The sequence below is a fragment of the Durio zibethinus genome, chromosome 3 (assembly GCF_047325235.1).
Source record: "Durio zibethinus cultivar Kanyao isolate XHJ-2024 chromosome 3, ASM4732523v1, whole genome shotgun sequence".
In the NCBI taxonomy this organism is placed as follows: domain Eukaryota; kingdom Viridiplantae; phylum Streptophyta; class Magnoliopsida; order Malvales; family Malvaceae; genus Durio; species Durio zibethinus.
Window position 1 is genome coordinate 4,555,579 of NC_143164.1, and position 17,551 is coordinate 4,573,129.

Below are 17,551 nucleotides of genomic sequence, written 5' to 3' on the forward strand. Positions count from 1 at the left end.
AAAAAAAACCCAAGTCAAATATAAGAAAACAATACATGAACCAAAAGTAAAACAAAACCCGAAACTAGAAATTAAAGTTATATTTATATCCGATTCATATATTTATAATGCTACACAGAGTAAGTAATTAATTAGAATGATCTGTCTCTGTTAATGAAATTCATCTTCTCATAATACTGAATAGAGAGAAGAGACAGACAAAGCTGAACCTCATCTTTCCCCAACCGAGCAGGTGGCTTGGAGTTAATAATCTTGGGCGGGGGCGGAGCCCAAGAAGAAGTCGAAGCATATTGTGGCTTGGAAAGCGGCCAAAGGTACCGGGAGTGTAGCCGGCGGAAGCCACCAAGAGGCAAAACCACAGATCTAAGCTGTTGAGTTCCACAGCCGATGTTAGCACAGTGCCTGGTACAGATCAGCTCCCAAAGCCGCTCGTCTTTGGCAGTTTTGAGCCACAGCTTGCTAACACACGAGGCCATAGCTAAAGTCCTCGCATCCACGTGTTTCAAAATCTCATACAACAGATTTTCATCTAAATTCATCAACCCACTTCCTTCTTCTTCTTCTTCTTCAGATTCAACTTTTACTTTCTTCATTTTCTGGTCAGCTCCGGGTATCTGGGAATCCGGGGTACTTCGTTTCATTGACAAAAACTGAAGCCTTGATTTTGGGTATCCTCTTTTTTTTCCTTGAGGTTGAATTTGAGAATGGGAAACAACGAGAGCGGAATGGAGGAGGGTGGGTGGGTGGGTGAGGGTAAATGGGAGCTGGTTTTGTTGGGTATCGAAGAAGACGGGAGGATAAAATCAATGTGGTGGTGGGGCGTTCGATTTCCCTGTTTTCTTTTTATTATTTTCCTGATTATGAATTGACAAATTTGTCTAGTGTTTTGGTTTTTTTATTAATTTTTGTCATTTTGGTGTATTTTGATTTTTTAGCCTAAACTTGGGGCATTAAATCTTCCACCGGCTGTTTCTGGTGTCCTGGATTTGTTTTTCACTTTGTTTTTTATTTTGTTTTTTTTCAAAGAAAATTAAAAGCTATCTCTACAATTTCTTTCGGATGCACATGATCAGCTTGAAATTTCTCTGGAGGAGTGATCACATGTGAATTGGATAATTGTAAAGGCAATTTATTTGTGTAGTTCAATTTTTACAGTTTGAATTTGATTTTTTTATCAAAATTATCTGTTGACTTCCTTTGTATCTTTCTCACCCTTCTTTTGAAAAATAGAAAGTTGAAAATTAATTAGTCAACAAATTTATTAGTAGAATCTTAAATTTATAGTTTCAATAATTAAAATTTAATTTTAATACTTTAAATATCAAAAAATAAAAATTAATTAGAGTTTCATATTTCAACACCTACTTGTGTTATCAATGGAGATTTTCATTTTTCATCTAGGTGGAACATTTAGTTAGAAAAAAAAAAAAAAAAGGGCTGGTTATAATTTACACGTTTGAAATGCGAAAGATAATTTTCAAGTTTTTCACCATATTTTTTTTGATTAAAAAGTTATTTTCGTTGATCAATAGTTAAATGTCAATCAAACATAAAAAAAATTGCATAAATTATTTTTTAAAATTCAATTTACGTGGAAAAAAAGGGGTCTTATTTTACGACCGTATCAGACAACAATCATAAGCCCATACTATTTTGTAAAGTTCAGCCGCAATTCATTGTAAAATTCACATAAAAAAATAAGTTTATTAATATGATACAATATAAATATAAAAAATAAAAATAATATGATTTAAAATTTTAATAATTATTATATTTAAATTTAATAAAATTAAAATATATATTTTATATTTTATATTAACATAAAATATAATATATAATTTTTATATAAAAAATTAAAAAATAAAATTTAATATTTTATATAATATAAATATACTAATAAACAGATCTATCAAAAAATTTTGTTGTAAGAAACCCAATAGGAAAAACAGAACCGGGCAGAGACTGATTACGATCCGTGAGACAAAGAAATAACAACAGTGCTTTAACTTACGACCGGATCTTGAAAAACACAGATTCGTAAAAGTAAATTACAAATGGGTGATGAAATATATGATTCCATAGCCGAAGGAAGTGACAAAATCATCTTTATTTAAAAAAAAAGGTGAAGAACAAAGCTGAGCAGGGTAAAATAAAAGCCAGTTACGCGGTTGGGGAGTAACCCACTTTTTGAGGGTCTTTTTCCCTCTCACAGCTATCAATAAAACGTTGTTTTGTTGCCAAGATTTCGAGCATAATATTTTGAGAAATCCCCCATGAAAATGATGTTTTTGTCAGTACCTGACGCTCCGTTATATCCAACCGGATCTTCATCCGGTCCAAAAATTTTGTTTCACTCTGCAATTACAGAAGTCGTGGGGATATGGGGTGCTGCTTGATGTCATTAGAGATTGACTAATTGAATTTTTATTTAAGAAAATCGATGGCAATTTGTCATTTAATATTGACACGGCGTATTAGGCTATGGTAGATCATGGGTCGGGCTTGTGGATCACATACATCAACGGTAAAAGGAACCCACCTTCAAGCGTGGCCTAACCCACAAAAATTTATATGTAATTGGGCTATGTACTGGGGCGCCCTTGGTGCTGCTTTACAATTACTGATTTTTTGTCAAATTACTTCAGAGACGGCCATTCTACCAGGTTTGATATTGGTTAATTGACCAGTTTGGTCTCTTAGATACTTTGATTTGATGCTTGGTTGGGTGCCGCATTACTTTTTGCGTAACATTCTTTTTTTTTGGTATTTTTGAGGTTATTGATTCCATTTGCTGTCAAACGTCCATATAGAATTCATCCATGCATAGAGATGTTGTAGTAGCGTCTAATGAACAAGAGCATGACATTGCGTTTCTGTGACCATGTGGAAAATGAGGCCAATCAAGCAATCAGTTGAGCTGCAACTCTTAACTTTTTCTTCACTCTCTCATTTTTTTACTGCCAGGAAGAAGAAAGTTTCTTCAAACATGGTTGCCATTGGCTACTTTTGGAGCCCATTGAAATACATTTTTCCTCATATATAAGTATTTCTTTATTAGTAGTTAAGGAAATCAATAAAGCTGCTTCTTGCAGCAGGTCACAAACTCATGACTTACCTGTTCTCATTCAGTAACACGTACAGGAAGTGGAAATTGTGTAGGTTAAGATAACCAAAATGATATTACAGAAATAACAAAACTCATAAGAAATTAAGTTTGCGGAATCTAAAAGTTAGCAAATGGTGCTGTGACCTAGGGTATAAAAAAGGGTTGACTTAAACAAAGGGAATTTTCCTTCTCTGGCCCCTGTCTGCAAATTAAGAATATTTGAAAATTCTTGAACTGTTATGGACAAAAATTACCACTTTAATATATGGTCAAGTTCAAATTACGATAAAATAGGTTGAAAATTTATTCCTTACCCATCAGGGAACAATATTAGGGTAAACCTCACAGATTTTGTTTCTGCTCTCTACAATAAAATATGGTTATGGAATTTGAGAAGCTATGTTGCCAAATTCAACTGGAGATCAGAAACAACAGATTTTTAAGTTCTATACTTGAAATCACAAAATAATTTCTGCCCGTGACTGGGGCTAGATGTTAACAGCTTTTGCTAGTTTGGTGGTACAGCGTGTGAAACTGCTCAGCCGTGCATGTTTGTCAATCCGGTATGTGCGGCATGGTCGGCTCAGCCGGGGTGGTTTCAAGCTTCTCTGATTGTCTTGGACTTTTGGTTACAGTACCTTACAGGAGAGAAAAATTAATACAATAAACAATGCAGTTTACAAGCTTTGGTACGAATGTTGAATTGCATTGTTTATTGAGACACGTGATTCAAATTTCAAAGTGCCAATGTGAATTAGGACTGCAACTTGCCAGGAGAACCCAAGTATTAATCAGAGAAGCCAATGTTCCATTTTGACACATCATGAGGATGGTTAATTTGTAGGATAGACCCCTCTTTCTCTGGTCCTCCTCGGGCTAGGAATTGAGCATGATATTTCTCATGATACGGTGGGTGCAATCTCCTACCTACCTACCAACACGAGAGTACGTACGGATCCATTGACTGCTGGTGAGGGTTGAGTTAATGACTCCATGTGAATTGTGATTTTATAGGGTGGACTTGGTAGCAAACATCTTGTGTTTACTGAGGGGCCAAAATTTCCAATTATTTTTTAAAATCTAATGGTATGTCATGAATGACGCTTGTTATTGCCTCAAATTGGCAATAAAATACAGTCATGTTTTTGATAAATCATGCTTTTTTGAACATATAGTAGAAATATACATTCAAAATGTAGAACTAGTGGTCGACCACATTCGCAAGAGAACGTTGAAAATTTCGAACACGCTGATGCCTTTGTTTGAAAATTGTCCCATCTACTTAGAACTTGTTTAATGTATACTACTGCTACTTCTTTGAAAAGCTTCTGACATTGACAGCTAAGCTTTTGCCAATACAAACTGTTTCAAACAGGATCCAGTAAATGAAAATCGATGTCATGTTTTTTAAGCACCGTCTTGCAAAGAAAGCTCAACAAACGTAAGAAAAAATGTAATAAAAACGCCGCTTTGTCTACATGTTTTCCAAGTCGTTAAGGATGAGACACGTGGATTGGGCATTAAATGTTACATTTAATTTTCATAAATACTAAATAAATTGAAGAATATATTAACCTGCAAAGACAACAAAAGAAGACCGCGTACCAGATGTAAACGCACGCGTCACTGCGTCAGATGTTGAGAAGGGCGTGTGAAAGCAATCTGGGTCAAACATAACCATGCAAAAAATAAAAAAAGCCCCACTTCGTATACTACAGCTTTGCTTGTCCAAATAATGTTACGTTAGTTAGCTTTAAATTTTCTTCCCAATTTGGCTATTTCTTGCTTTCTTTCCTGTGACTTCATGCTGGAAATGTAAAGTCAAATTCGAACAACACAAGCAAATTTCAAAGTAAAAGTTAGCTTTGTTTCATTCAACCTCTCACCTCCCATGTATCCTTGCTTTAGCTGTAGATTTTGGCCCTCAAAAGTAAGCCCAAATTGTTTAAAAATATAGTACTAGCAGTGGTTTCAAAGGAGGGAAACAAGGAGATTGAAAAGGCTGAGTCAAACAATCCTTGTTAAAGGTCCCACTTTCACAAATCTCTTCACCGTCCTCACCAAGCAAGATCCTTATATATAGAGAGCAGTAGCCGGTAGCTAGCAATACCATAGCAATATTTCAAAGACTACCCAATTTAAAACATTTGACAGAGCATTTGTTGTGAGAGAAACGTTTAAGAGATAGAAGACGTAGTCATGTCAATGACCAACAACAGCTCAACATCTTATTCATCAATGAAGCGTATTGTTTTTGTGCTGGGTTTATTAGCGTTGTTGGTTTCAACAGAGTTTGCTGCTGTCCATGGCCGAGCGCTTCGATCAACGACGACGGACAATGTCGTTGTTAATCCAGGACGAGAAGAACAAGGGGGACCTGACAATGAAGCGATTGGTGTTTCTTCGTTTGCAAACAACTCCAGCAGCCGTAAATCGTTTAGGAGCTTGGCTTATAAATTAGCCTCCGGACCAAACACAAAAGGTCCGGGACATTAGTTTTAAGCATTCTTGGTTTCATTTTTTGTTATTTGGTTTTCCAACTTATGCCAAGACCAAGGTTGTGCACAGATTTGCAAGCTGTAGCATTTTTTTTCATCTCTAATCTCCTACTAGGAAAATCGGAGATTTGTTTTTCATTCCTTAAGACGAGATGTTCTAATTATACTTGTAATTTTCACAGTTTAGATTGAAAATTTTGAGATAGCGACACACATTGATTAGAACTAGGATAATCTGTGTTGTTTTGGATGATGAAAAATTATAGAAATCATATACTATATTATTATCACCTGGATATGGAATTTAAGCTTGTATGATTGTCAGCAAAATCACCTACATTTACAAGTAAGAAGCTGCAAAGAATTTAGAAATCTGATTATGCAATCTAAACCAAACTCCATTGAAGTAAAAAAGAAAAGCACAGAAGACGGAAGATCAGCAGATAGTCCATCACCGATTAGCTTTAATTGACCATGCCAATATGTTTCTCTGTCTACTATTCAATGCCTGCCTCGTTTGATAATGTATACTTTCTACTTAATCTCTCAATGCATAGAAGATTTAGCTAACATTTTTCCTTCCTTCCGCGTGTTTCTAGACAGGCTGGAAATTGATTTCATTTGCAAAAATATAGATTCTTTTTCTGTTTTTTTATTGAAAGCTTGTATGTAAGCATGGAAATAATGTTAACAAGCCGAACTTGATCATCCTTGTTTGCAGTGGACCCTAAGCCTATAGCATTCAAGTCTCTGTCGACGGACAAGAAAAACGAACAGCTAAAGGACCTAAATTTCTAAGGTGATAGACCCCACGAGAGAAACCACTAATCTTTGTCACCTAAAGAACTTAAGATTGATCTGCGGAAAGAATTAAGCATGTCATTCTTTAATGGCATTGCTTTCGGCTTTGTTTATGCTTATTATTATTCTTCCCAAGCTTTTTTCTCTTTTTTTAATTTCTGTTTCAGCTACTGCAAAATGTTTGTAAAGTACTGTCAGTCTGTCAGCTAATTCCGATCTTCTTCAGTCCTCTTGTGTGTTAAATTCAGGATGTGTGTGCACCAAAATATAAGCAGAGGGGAATTTTCTAGTCAAATATTGTGGACAACTCCATTTTAAAAGTCATCAAATTGTTCGAAATGCTGGTGAAAGTTGAATTTCAAATATTACTATGCTCCATGCAATCGGCCCAAAACTTAGCAATTCATGTCCCCATGGTAGATAAATAATTGGATGTGGCGGATATATGGCTCCTTTAGCCACCATCTACCGACGAGATGACACAACGAGTGGACATTAAAAATTAGCATTATTGAAAAGTAGCTATAAAATCATCTTTTCTCATTGGGGGCCATGACTCGTGAAAACACGGTCGACACTCCACTTCCAATCTGTAATAAAGCTACCGAGATCGCTCCATTAGGTATCAATTGTTCAGATTTTTTTTTTTTTTTTTGGCCAGACCAATTGTTCAGATTCAATAGGACTAAAACCGGCATAATTTTAAGTCCCTGGAAAGCTAAAATGTCTTAATATTGCACCACAATATAAAGATTGTTAAACTGAAAGTTTTACTCAAAGAATTCTTCTCCACATTGAATCGTTTCTCTCAAGAGTTACTGTGTAAAAGCATATTTTGTGCTAAAAGTTTTAAAGAATATTTTGTTCCCCACTTACACAAACCTAAACTCCCTTGAAGAACTTGAAAGATAATGTTGTTAAATCGAACCAACAAATTTTTCCATGTAAAAACATTCGCAAAAGAGCCACAGCAAACAAACAAAACAAGGGTCAATTTTCTGAAAAATTCAAACAAAAATCTAGTACGCTTTTAACATCTTGATTCATGAGAAAATGTGTGAAAGCAACGAACAAATTCACTTTCATCGCGCCCAAGGCCCCCCACGTCCCCTACCATGAAAGTGGGAATAGTCTTCAACCAAAATAACCAGGGGTAAGTGCAGGGCAAGCATAACACGGTTGTCTGTCAGTTGTCCTAAACATAGTTGGACATTTTCGGACAACAGGAGATTTATCAGCGCAAGAGATAGAATTGAAATCAATGAAGTGTATGACAAGACAAGTTACAATGTATTATACTCGACGGCTAGAACTAACATCCACTTCCAACGCTCACTGCTTTCTCTTGCTTCCTTATCTCCAATAGTCAAATCACAGGATTCAATCATCAATCGTAAACAAGTAGAGATGAAAGGGGACGGGGGAAGAGGATTTTGGAAGTGAAAATATCATTATAGAAACCTTTTCTCCAAACTGAGGAGAGCTTCTTCATAGTGATTATATATACACATACACAGTCACAAACACCCACATTACTGGATACAGTCGAGAGTTTGACAAACACTAGACATAGCACAGATTAAAGTCAGGTAAGCATTCACAACATATGATCAAGCTCAAAAGGGTTCTTTGCCAAATTATTGAAAGCCGAAAAAAGATCACACAGTCTTGACAACAGTGATCTAGAAATTTGTAACTTGCCCAAAGCATTCTTAATTAAAAGAGATTACTTAGTTATGTTACATCATTCATACAGGACGTTTATATATGCAGGAAAAGAACTCGAAGAATTAAGAGCATGTAACATAGACTATGTGAATAGAAGCTCACAGATATCTTAATGACTAACACAGTAGATCTTGTTCTGGCATTATTTGTCAGGAAATCACTGCTGGGAGGGAAGCATGATATAAACAAAATTTAGAGATGGATTATTTCATATACCTCGGAAGTGAGCAATTTGAGTGATATGCACCTGAGTATAGAAATCAAAAGATCATTTGGAGTCTTATGGCATTAAATAAGAAAAATAACTATAATATTCCTCCAATCAAGATGTTAGCTGCAGGTATGGGATCAAGAATGCTAACAGAAATTTGACTCCATTGCAATGCAACAAGAGTAATATAACATGGACAAGTCTTCTGCCTAGTTGAAGCCCTTAAAGGGAATCAAGTTAAAAAATTATAATGCAAAGAATTCAGTTTAATATGCACCCACTAGAAAAAGAATATGATGCAACTCGGCGTAGGGATGCAGCAAGCAAAGAGGTTCACCATTCAAAGAAAGAAAATGATGTTCGAATCAGTCAGGGAAACATATTGTACACATATGTTACAGAATTATGGAACGTGAAAAATAGCTTGTTAAGTAAAAACACAAACTTTGGAGCATTATACCTATTTTGACTCAAGCACAAGAATATAGGTTGCATGAGCATGTGTCTACATTCAATTCATGTCAATTATATGTTTATAGTACCAGGAGACGATGCAAAGATAAGTTCAAAAGAATGCATTTTCAATGAAGATCTACTCATATTTTCTATAGCACTTAAATTATCCCTTGCATGCTAGATTCTAGTTCATAGCAGAAATCTTAAAGAACTTCCGCATCCTGGTGGCTCTAAAATGTAAGAATCTTCCCTAACACAAACTAAATTTCCAAATCAACAATTATTTAATAAAATTACAATAAAAGCGAATCAAAGACATATTGAGACCATTTGAGATCTAATAAAACACAGAACCCTGCTGCTTAGAGCTCTTTCTACATATAAACTCTTAAAAGACTTTCAATTTGACTGCTATGGATTCCAAATGTCCGGCCTTTAAGATATGCAAATTCTAAACAGCATTGCCTAATTCCTCTGAATCTAATGACTGCATTTGTTGAAACAGATCAAGAAAGAACACACAGTGAATAAAGATAAGGAATGCTGATGAATTGCTAGAAAATAAATCATCACTGAACAAAATTTCAAGCATCTTCATTCTCAATTTTTCAATGTGTCAACGAATAGAGTCACAAAAACCAATCAACTCGTAAAAATCAAGCACATTTCCACCAAGGTTACAGAAAACCGGAAAAAAAAAAAAGAAGGAAATAACACAAGATATTAATAAATATTATTACAGATATTATTATCATGATATATAAGTAATTAAGCATCCCGAAATATCCATAATCAGTAGAAACTAGAAACAGATCTCCAAAAAAAAACCCTATCAATACCAATTATCAAGCTAAACAAAAAAAAAAAACCATAAGAATCCTCAAACTCAAGCCTCAGCCTTTACGGTTAAGGACGAAATCCCCTCACCACCCGCAGCTCCCGAATTACATGAGTCTACCTCCGCCGAACCTGATGGAGCGTCGGCGGTGGCAGCAGCAGCTCGAGCTTTGACAGTATTGAGCATACGCTTGCTGATCTCTTTGGAATACGCCTGAAGGGTCTCGATGCCGTCGTCGTCGGCAGAGAACGATGCTCCGGCGACCGAGAAAGCCTCCACTTCGATTGACTTGGCCGCCGCGGAGGCTTCCTCCTCGGGGATAGTTCCATAGCGTTTGGAAAGGACGGATTGGGACGACAGCGTCTCGACGAGACGGTTGATGACGGCGTCGCGGGTTCGTTGGGTGGGGGGCCAAATTCGGAGGGTGAGATCTTTGAGTTTGGAGGCGGTATCGTCTACTTGGGTTTGGGTCTGGTGGGACTCCATCGCTACGGCGGAGCCTTGAGGAGTGGTTGAATCAAGATCAGCCATTTCTTTTGGTTTAGCACTTTGGGTTTTCACTGGAGAGTGGAAAAGGGTAATTGAATGTGGGCAGGGTGTGGGTTGAAATGAAATGGACCGACCAACTTTACTTTCACTTAGATCTGCATCTGACAATGTCTAAAGTGCTCTAAAATTCTACATTTTTTTTGCTTTATTGTTTAGTTGATTGTGATTTGGTTGTCAACAAATCAATTTCTGATAACATGACGTTGCATTCCTCATTGATTTTCGTTCAAGGCAATGAAGAAGCAACCTCACTTAATTCAACCACCGTAGAGAAGCCAACTCAACTAAAGGCAAGTTAAGCCCATGGGCTTCCTTTATGTAATAATTAACAAAGCAGGTCCCCCCAAAACCCTGTCATCATCTGTAACAATGATTGTACCAAAGCCCAACTGTGTGTGCTGGCTTATTACACAAGTTCCTGTTACTAGGACATCCATAGCAGACTCAAACTCAAGCCAGGAACCGCTGCAACTTTCTGATACTTAACACACGTAACTCATAGCTCTGAAAGAACATTAATCATGGATTTACCTGATGTCAATCCAACAGCATGGTTGGATGCACGATATTGATTATTGAATGTCATCTAGATCAAGGGCCAAAAGGCAAAACTCAGCTATAGACAGACAAGTTTAAGATATGGAATTAGCCAATTTGGTCTGTTTCAAATTTTGATACATAGATAGTCCTGAAAATTCACTGCCGACTATTTATAAATCCCCCCCCCCCCAAAAAAAAAAAATAGTAGTAACAAACAGCAATCATTATATAGCAGTCGCACTACCTTATTTCATTAATGAAGGCCAAGCCCTACAGCCCTTACTTATAGTTACAATCTCAAACTCTTTGGAAACTCTAAACTTTAAAATTGGGAAAGAAGTTTAATCAAATCAGGCCGTGGACAACACAGAGCCTCCAATGGCCTAGCCTTTGACAGAGCTAATCCAGTAGTACCTGGGGTCATATCCACCTTGTCCGACCCTAACTTTTCCCATTCAAAGCATTGTATAGCTGCACCTAGTGCCAACAAAACTAACCGCAAGCCCATGGTAGCGCCTGGACAAGCTCTCCTTCCAAGTCCAAATGGAAGAAATTCCACTCCTTTCTCTTCGAAAGATCTCTCAAATCTCTCAGGCTTGAACTTGGTAGGCTCCTTCCATATACTTGGATCCCTATGGATGGCCCAAACATTGACCGACAGCGTTGTGCCTTTAGGTATCTCATAACCACCAACCATGCAATCTTCAGATGAACAATGAGGCAACAAAACTGGTGCTGGGGGATATAACCTGAGTGTCTCATTTACAACGCAACGAAGATAAGGAAGCTTGGCAAGATCCGAGTCATTTAGCAGCCGCTCATGTCCAACATGGCTAACGATCTCTGCTCTCACCTTCTGCAAAGCCTCTGGGTGATTCAATAGGAGTGCCATTGCCCATTCCATTGTAACCGCTGTTGTTTCAGTTCCTGCAATGAACATCATCTGATGTGCATGTTGCATGCCAATGTTAAAAATATATTATTTTTGACACTTATTGCTGTGATACATACACATAACATCTAAAAACATAGTTAAGTTTAAAACTTCAAACACAACCATCAATTTTATTAAAGAAAGTTAACCCATATCTGGCCACTTAAAAAAAGGAACAGACAACTATCTAATTAAGGTCTAAGGCAAATGTTCACTTTGTTTCACTGAATTTTGGTCTTCATTACAAAGGTTGTCTTTTGGCTTATTGCATTCAAACATGCTAATGCTAAAAAAATTAAGGTTGAAGTCCCCTGTGTTGGGCACAAAAGTTAGGAACAAACAAAAAAGCATTAGCTTTGGTTATTTTGCATTCACCACTGCTCTAATTGACCAATCCAGTCTATCCAGAGCTAGTCAAGGGAATGACTTCCGGCATCAGCCAATAGTAATTTTCCCTCAAGTTCTTTATCCGAATTGATGAAATTATTTTGCATAACACAAGATTGTTTCAAAACAAAATTATTCCGGAGGTCTAAAGTTCAAGTCTTCAAGCTTTATTAGAACTAGTACTTTTTTTCTTCAGATGACAAAAGAGGGAAAAAGCTAAAATCAGTGATACATAGCTACTTACCAATACCATGCTCTTGATGACTTCATTGGAACAAAATTTGGGATCTTCTTCTTGAATAGACAGAAGCTTTTCCACCAGCGAAGGATTCTTCTTTCCCTCTTCCTTTATCACAGGAACGTCAACAGAACAACTAGTCTTCTTCAATCTAATTCCATCTACTAAATTCTGAATGTATGCATCTCTCCTCCTTTGCAATTCTTTCAAATTCTTTTCAATCCCTTGGAAACCAATCCACCTCAAAACTGGGAAGAAATCACAAATGTTGGTTCCCAAGCTCGGAAAAAATATATTCTTAAATTCCCGGAAGAATATCTTTTCTGCCTTCATGTCCTTAGCGTCCTCAACACCACGCTTTCCCGCTACCACCCTCAACATGACATTCGTAGTCAGAAGACAGAACAAGTACTTCAAGTCCACCTTTTGGCTGCCATTAGCTGCTGAGACTTCAAACAAGCGACGCATAAAGTTGCCAACTTCTTCTTCATGTATGGAAGAAAACTTCTGAACGCTGTTTGAAGAGAAAATTTCAACAACGCTGAGACGGCGAAGGTTCCGCCAAAGCGGTCCGTAAGGAGCCCACACGTAACTAATGTAGTTATACGTTAAAATATCCCCAGCCATAGTCGGAGGCCGATTTGCAAATATTATATCATTCTTGGTGAAGCATTCTTCGACAGCAGAAGGAGAAGACATAACAAGGATACGCTTGCAACCTACTTTGAGATATAAAATAGGGCCATACTTTGATAACAAGGTTGCCAATGACTGGTAGAGCGGGTTTCTGATGAGGTGAAGGTGGCCAATGATTGGCAGAGAAAAGGGGCTTGGAGGTAAATTTTGCTTTCTATGAGTTAAAAGCTTGATGGTGAGAAAAATGAAGAATATGATGCCAAGGTAATGGCACGGATTTTCCATTGAAACACAGAAAATCTTGTCAAATATCAAGAACATTAGATTAGATACAATGCTGAAGGGCAGATAGACCTTGAATGTTATAGCTTCAAATCGTGTAGCTCATTGAATATGTAGGGACAAACTATGAGTGACAATTACTTCCGGAACCCATTCGGCAATCCAACCCACTTAACAATTATCATGTAGTAAAGCAGCCATTGGGCATTTTTTGTCTGATATGGGACGAAATAACTCGGAACTCCTAACAAATCAACTAAAGCAGCGTTTACTCCGTTTTTATATTTTCTTTCTTCTTGGGAATTTTTAACAAGTACAAATTTTACATACAAATTTTTATGTAAAATTTATGAAATTTATTTTTTAATTATTTAATAAAATTTTTAATAAAAAATTAAAATTGATAGATTAATAAAATTTATTGAAGAAATCAATAATATATAAAAAATTTATTTAAAATATTATTTATAATTTAAATTTGATAAATATTTATTCAATAATAAAATTTTTTTCAATATTTTTACTAAAAATATCTATCTAAAAGTATATATCAAAATTTATATATTTAATCTATATAATAATTTTTTTTAATCTATCAACTTTATTTTCGTTTTTAATTTTTATTTAATAATTTTTAATAGAAAACTTCGTCTAAATTTTTTTCTTTTGGAGCATATACTTTCTCTGGGTGCGCTTCGCGCAATTACTTGTTATAATCTTCAAGACTTCAGCTCCTATCTTAACAAGAGAGCCGCACTTGACTTCTTTCCCAAGCGTTGTATTGTAATATAGAAAGAAAAACTAGATGATACCCATTATGCAAGTCAAAAATTTTTTGTTTTATTTTTTTTATTTTTTTTATTTTCTATAAAATTTATTTAATTTAAAAAAATAAAAGGTAAAAAAATCACATTGAAGTGATACATGGATATAAAAAAAAAAAAAGCTGACAAAAGGGTTTCATTATGATACTTCAATTGAATATAAAATTTTAAATTAAAATGCCAAATAATATTTTATTAATATAATATATATAAATATAAAATTAAAATAATAAAATATATTTATTTTATATTTATTTCAAAATAAATTTAGATAAAATACTCTAAATATGTATCAATTTAATATCATATCTTATAAAAATTTGATTCATCCCAACTCAATTTTGATTTAAAAAGGCAATTGGTCATTTTGAATAGGATGAATCGAAATAAAAAGTCATATTCATCGACTACATTTGCTACAAATTTTATGTAATTAAAAAAAAATGAGGTGTAAGGTGAACAACTCTATTGAGTTTTTTTTCTAGCAAATCTATATAAATTAAAAATATAAAATTTTTAAAAAAGTTGAAAAAATAAGAAAAATAACCAAATAAATAAAAAAGTATAAAATGTCACATCAACACCTTAAATGAAAATCAAACAAAATTTAATAAATATAATTTATACAATAAATTGATTGATTACATCTTAATTATATATAAATATAATATCTTTATTATATTAAAATATAAAATACTAATTCTATTAACATAATAATATATAAATCATAAATTTAATAATTAATTAAAAATATATTTTTATATATATATTGGGACAAGGTGCATTACCCTAAATCACTCTGATCTGACCACGATTTTAAAAATAAAAATTTCAATCTTATTCTAGGTTTTTCAAAAATTTACACATATTAGATCAGGCCAAATAAAAATTCATGAGATATAAGTTATTTTGTTATTCTTATAACAATACAACTTTTCTTTAAGTTTTATTTACTTCTATTATATTATTTAATTAGTAAATGTGCAAAAGGGTTGTAGGCGATAAATCTCAAAAATATAATGAAACTTGATAATTGATTATGTTTTACATTGATAAAATCAATTCAACGAACATTCATTGACATATTACAAGATCACATAACTTCTATAAAATTTTTCTACAACAAAACTTTTATTAAAAAAAAAATTTTGAAGTTTTGAAGGATTAAGAGTTCCGGTAATTGTTTTTGTGTTTTTTAAAAAACTAGAGAAATTTATATAAATAATTAAGTGTCCATTTATTCTATAGACATAACAATTTATTTTGAATAGATATAAATTATATATTTTGAATAATCAAAATTGTCAATTTGAATAGACTAATCTATTTATTTGGTACAAATTTAACATTTTGTTCTTATCTATTTATCTGTGTTTGGATAGACTTAATTAAGTGAACATTTAATTAAACTTTAAATTAAGATAAAATAATATTTTATTCACTGCATTGCACATGTCAAGTGCCATTAATTAAATTATTAATATATATATTAATTATTTAATTAATACAAGACCAACTAAGCTTGAAAATCTAAACCTATAGTTATTAGTCATTTAAGTCTAATGGACTTCTATTCATCTCAATTTAAATAATTGTCTTATCTATTCTTTTTTTTTAATGTAAGGTTATTTTATATGTATTATTTTAAAAATATCTAACATGAAACACCTTTAACTCATATCTAACTTGATTTTGATTTTGAAAAAAAAAATTTATGATCTCAAATTAAGAAAAGGTTTTTATTAGATCTAGACAAATCGAAACCATTAAATACAATTTTATTTTGTTATACATACCTCCATTAATATTTAAAAAAAAAATTATTTTTTAATTTTTGTATGCAAAATTTATCTAATTAAAAAAATAAAAAACAAAAAAAGATGAAATAGGGTATTATATGTACATATTCTTTAGCTTTTTATAAAAAATTAATTAATTTTAAAAAATTTTAAAAAGAAAAAAAAGAAAAAAAAGCTGAGTTACCACATAAAACTAATAATAATAAATTCTTTTAAAATTTATATCATAGATTTTACAAAATAAAAAATTAGAAAAAGACTAAAAAAATAAAAAATCAATTTCAGATGTAATATCACACATTCATTAATATAATTTTTTTAAATTGTCAAATTAAAAAAATAACAAAAATTTATATATGTTTTCAATGATAACATATAAAGAAAGAAAAATAAAATTAAAATAACAAAAAAAGAAAAAAATAGTATAATTACGTCACATCCCATATTTGTGTCTAAGTTAAAAGGGAGTCAAAATTAATAAAATGAATAATATGGATGGACGCAAATGCAATTCTTTCTATCGAACTTGAAAGAGAAAAACGCGTATCTACGTGACCACATGTCTATATCTACTATTAAACCGAAAGCTTTTTATTCAACAATAACGCACTTCACACGTTAAAAGACCTCCATAGCTGAAGTCAATGAACATAGTCTGTCCTAGGACTGATAGCCCAATCCATTCAAGGTTTGATTTTATATGATTTTTTAAAATTAATTTTTTAAAATTAAATTTCGAATAAAATTAAATAATAAAAAAATTTAAATATTAGATTAAAATTAAATTTTAAATAAATTTGGTTCGATCTCAATTTAATATATAAAAATTATTTTTAATTAATTATTTAATTTTATATTTATATTAAAAATAATATTTTATATTTAAATAATAATAATTTATTAAATTAAATTAAATTAAATATAATTTTATATAATATCAAATTTAATCTAATTTAAATATAAAATAAATTCTTTAAATTAAATCAAATTTAAATATTATAAATATAAAATTAAATTAAATTTAAATCACATAAAAATTCGAACCCACCTCGATCCGTCGTGATCCATAATTGTAGGACATCTTAGCTGATTGAAACTTGATAATGCCCGCTTCAGCCAATTGGCTCATCTATATCCAATCGGCAAGGAAACGGGGGTCTAAGGCAACTACTGAATTAATATGCGCAGTAGAGGTTGACTTGTCTAGGATTGGACATGCAGCGGCATTGCGACATTTAAAACAATGATGTAAAAGCCCAGCTCATATAGAGAAATGGGCTTCAAATCAAATATTTGGTCCATGTTTAGACTTTGGAATTTAGACTAGGGGTTGAATTAAATTTAGCCCTGAGTAACGGACGACAATGGGCCTAGAGAGGCTAGGCCTTGAACGGAGTTTCTCCAAAGTATCGGCTCAACCTTCTGTGGACCAACTCTTTCCCATTCAAAACACTGTATAGATGCACCGTGGCGGCACCTGGACAAGCTTGTCTCCTATCAAATCCAAATGGAAGATACGTCCATCCTTCTTGCAAGCTCCTCGGAGATTGCATTAAGCCTTTAGGCTTAAGGGCTTCTGCAATGTTCGACCATAAGGAGCCCCTATGCAAAGCAATTACTGTTTAGAGTAAAATTATCCCCATCCAAGGTTGGAGGCCCTGTTCGCAAATATCACATCAATCTTTATTTGAAAATAATTCATGAAGTATTTTGTCTTTAGGGAT

The 17,551-nt window shown here is 33.5% G+C and overlaps 2 protein-coding genes and 1 pseudogene across 3 annotated transcripts; all 3 read right to left on the reverse strand.

Moving 5' to 3' along the window:
• On the reverse strand, positions 1–811 carry LOC111301228 (F-box protein GID2 pseudogene; annotated as a pseudogene). Its single transcript, XR_016340812.1, has one exon. The product of XR_016340812.1 is annotated as an F-box protein GID2 pseudogene (transcript).
• Positions 812–9,523: 8,712 nt separating this feature from the next.
• On the reverse strand, positions 9,524–10,482 carry LOC111275102 (MFP1 attachment factor 1-like). Its single transcript, XM_022860286.2, has one exon. The coding sequence runs from the start codon at positions 10,167–10,169 to the stop codon at positions 9,687–9,689; it is 483 nt and encodes a 160-aa protein (XP_022716021.2). The 5' UTR covers positions 10,170–10,482; the 3' UTR covers positions 9,524–9,686.
• A 469-nt stretch (positions 10,483–10,951) lies between these two features.
• On the reverse strand, positions 10,952–13,349 carry LOC111275039 (cytochrome P450 81C13-like). Its single transcript, XM_022860164.2, has 2 exons — positions 12,293–13,349; positions 10,952–11,670 (listed from the first exon to the last, which is right to left on the reverse strand). The coding sequence occupies exons 1-2, from the start codon at positions 13,241–13,243 to the stop codon at positions 11,050–11,052; spliced, it is 1,572 nt and encodes a 523-aa protein (XP_022715899.2). The 5' UTR covers positions 13,244–13,349; the 3' UTR covers positions 10,952–11,049.
• Between the last annotated feature and the right edge of the window lie 4,202 nt (positions 13,350–17,551).

What these genes read in the sequence shown, in the direction of transcription:
- LOC111275102 (XM_022860286.2), bottom strand. Translation starts at nt 10,169, where the DNA reads ATGGCTGATCTTGATTCAACCACTCCTCAAGGCTCCGCCGTAGCGATG.
- LOC111275039 (XM_022860164.2), bottom strand. Translation starts at nt 13,243, where the DNA reads ATGTTCTTGATATTTGACAAGATTTTCTGTGTTTCAATGGAAAATCCG. An exon ending in TCATCAAGAGCATGGTATTG is followed by an intron (nt 11,671 to 12,292) that starts GTAAGTAGCTAT and finishes CATGCACATCAG; the next exon opens with ATGATGTTCATTGCAGGAAC.